At 37.3% G+C, this 1,651-nt stretch overlaps 1 protein-coding gene across 1 annotated transcript; it reads left to right on the top strand.

Moving 5' to 3' along the window:
- Nucleotides 1–219: 219 nt before the first annotated feature.
- LOC109591923 (transmembrane 9 superfamily member 4-like) lies at nucleotides 220–1,425 on the top strand (the record flags this gene model as incomplete). The annotated part of the gene is made up of 4 exons (XM_020007521.1): nucleotides 220–299; nucleotides 621–696; nucleotides 815–898; nucleotides 1,105–1,425. Coding segments are annotated over exons 1-4 (555 nt in total), but the record flags the coding sequence as incomplete, so codon positions are not given.
- Between the last annotated feature and the right edge of the window lie 226 nt (nucleotides 1,426–1,651).

The raw sequence follows: 1,651 nt of genomic DNA, 5'->3' as shown, positions 1-1,651 counted from the left end.
CTCATCTCTCTCTCTCTCTCTCTCTCTCTCTCTCTCTCTCTCTCTCTCTCTCTCTCTCTCCCTCTCTCTTTCTCCCCCCTCTCTCTCCTCCCCTCTCTCTCCCTCTCTCTTCTCTCTCTCTCTCTCTCTCCCTCTCTCTCTCTCTCTCCCTCTCTCTTTCTCCCCCTCTCTCTCCTCCCCTCTCTCTTCTCTCTCTCTCTCTCTCTCTCTCCCTTAGCATTTGCAATGTTTGGTATGCTGAGTCCTGCTAGTCGTGGTGCTCTATTGACTGCCAGTATTGTGCTGTTCATGTTTATGGGGTAAGAGCTGCTAGGAGTATTAATGTGTGTGGCTACTGTACTATTGTAATGTTGAGTCCTTGAAGTGTACCCTATTGAAATTTTTTCTCATGTACATGTACATGTCCTGTTTCAGTGCAAAACATGCATCTTTTAGTAGTAAAACATAAACTTGTAAATACCATCCAGTTATAATCCATGACCTTATTCTTTATTATTATTATTATTATTTATTATTATGAAATTTTTAAAGATAAATTGAAAATAAGAAGATATAAATGTATTTATGAGTGCATATATTATTATTATTATTATTATTATTATTTATTGTTGCTCTACTAGGCTTATATCAGGCTATCACGCCGCTAGGATGTTCAGAACACTTAAAGGAAATGAGTGGAAGATGGCGGCCACTTTGGTGAGTTTAAAACAAATTAAAAATTAATAACTGCATTCATGTACCTGCATAATTTGTAATGCTAATTTACTGGGATTTACTAAGGTATGCTGAGATATACTAAACTTCATTTTGATAGACTGCAGTGCTGTATCCTTCTGTTATTTTTGGTATTGGATTTCTATTGAACTTCTTCATTTGGGGCAAGCATTCATCTGGAGCGGTAAGGAACACAGATTGATTTTAATTATTAATTCACTGTTGGATCTAGAAGGGGAGTTTTAGGAGGCATGGTCTTCCATATTTGGTCTAGATTTTCCATTTTTTAGTTAGATTATTGGTCTCCTAAAATTTATTTCTAGATCTAACAATGATTATATAATTTCTTTTTTTTAATTTCTAATTTTTTACACAATGTCCTCTCACTAGGTTCCATTCACGACAATGATTGCCCTCCTCTTCCTCTGGTTTGGTATTTCCTTCCCTCTTGTTTTTATCGGGTTTTATTTCGGATATCGCAAGCAGCCTTACGAGCACCCGGTCCGGACCAATCAGATCCCCCGACAGATCCCCGACCAGCCCTGGTATCTCAGTCCTTTCCTTAGCTCCACTGTTGCCGGGATCCTTCCATTTGGGGCCATCTTTGTAGAGCTATTCTTTATACTTTCAGTAAGTGAAATGAGTACATGTACAAGTACAGTACAGCTCAGCTATAACTTTACTTATCGTGTACACATCACGAGTGTAAAAGTAAAGTTATAGCTGAGCGGTACTGTATTTGATGGCTATTTGCTCCAAAGTCTCTTCAACTATAGTGTACAGTACAGGGTATTTTCCCAAAAATGGTTAGACATGCATTTAGTTTTTCCTGATATGTACATACATGTATGCACATGTTTTTTTATGTTTTGTAAAAAAAATTTGAGGTGATTTTGATCAAAATTGGATTTTTCACCAATTTTTCAAGTTGCTCCAA

This window comes from Amphimedon queenslandica, unplaced genomic scaffold (genome assembly GCF_000090795.2).
Source record: "Amphimedon queenslandica unplaced genomic scaffold, v1.1 AMPQUscaffold_6828_Cont21217, whole genome shotgun sequence".
NCBI classification, from domain to species: Eukaryota; Metazoa; Porifera; class Demospongiae; order Haplosclerida; family Niphatidae; genus Amphimedon; species Amphimedon queenslandica.
This window is presented reverse-complemented; position numbering and strand designations above follow the sequence as displayed.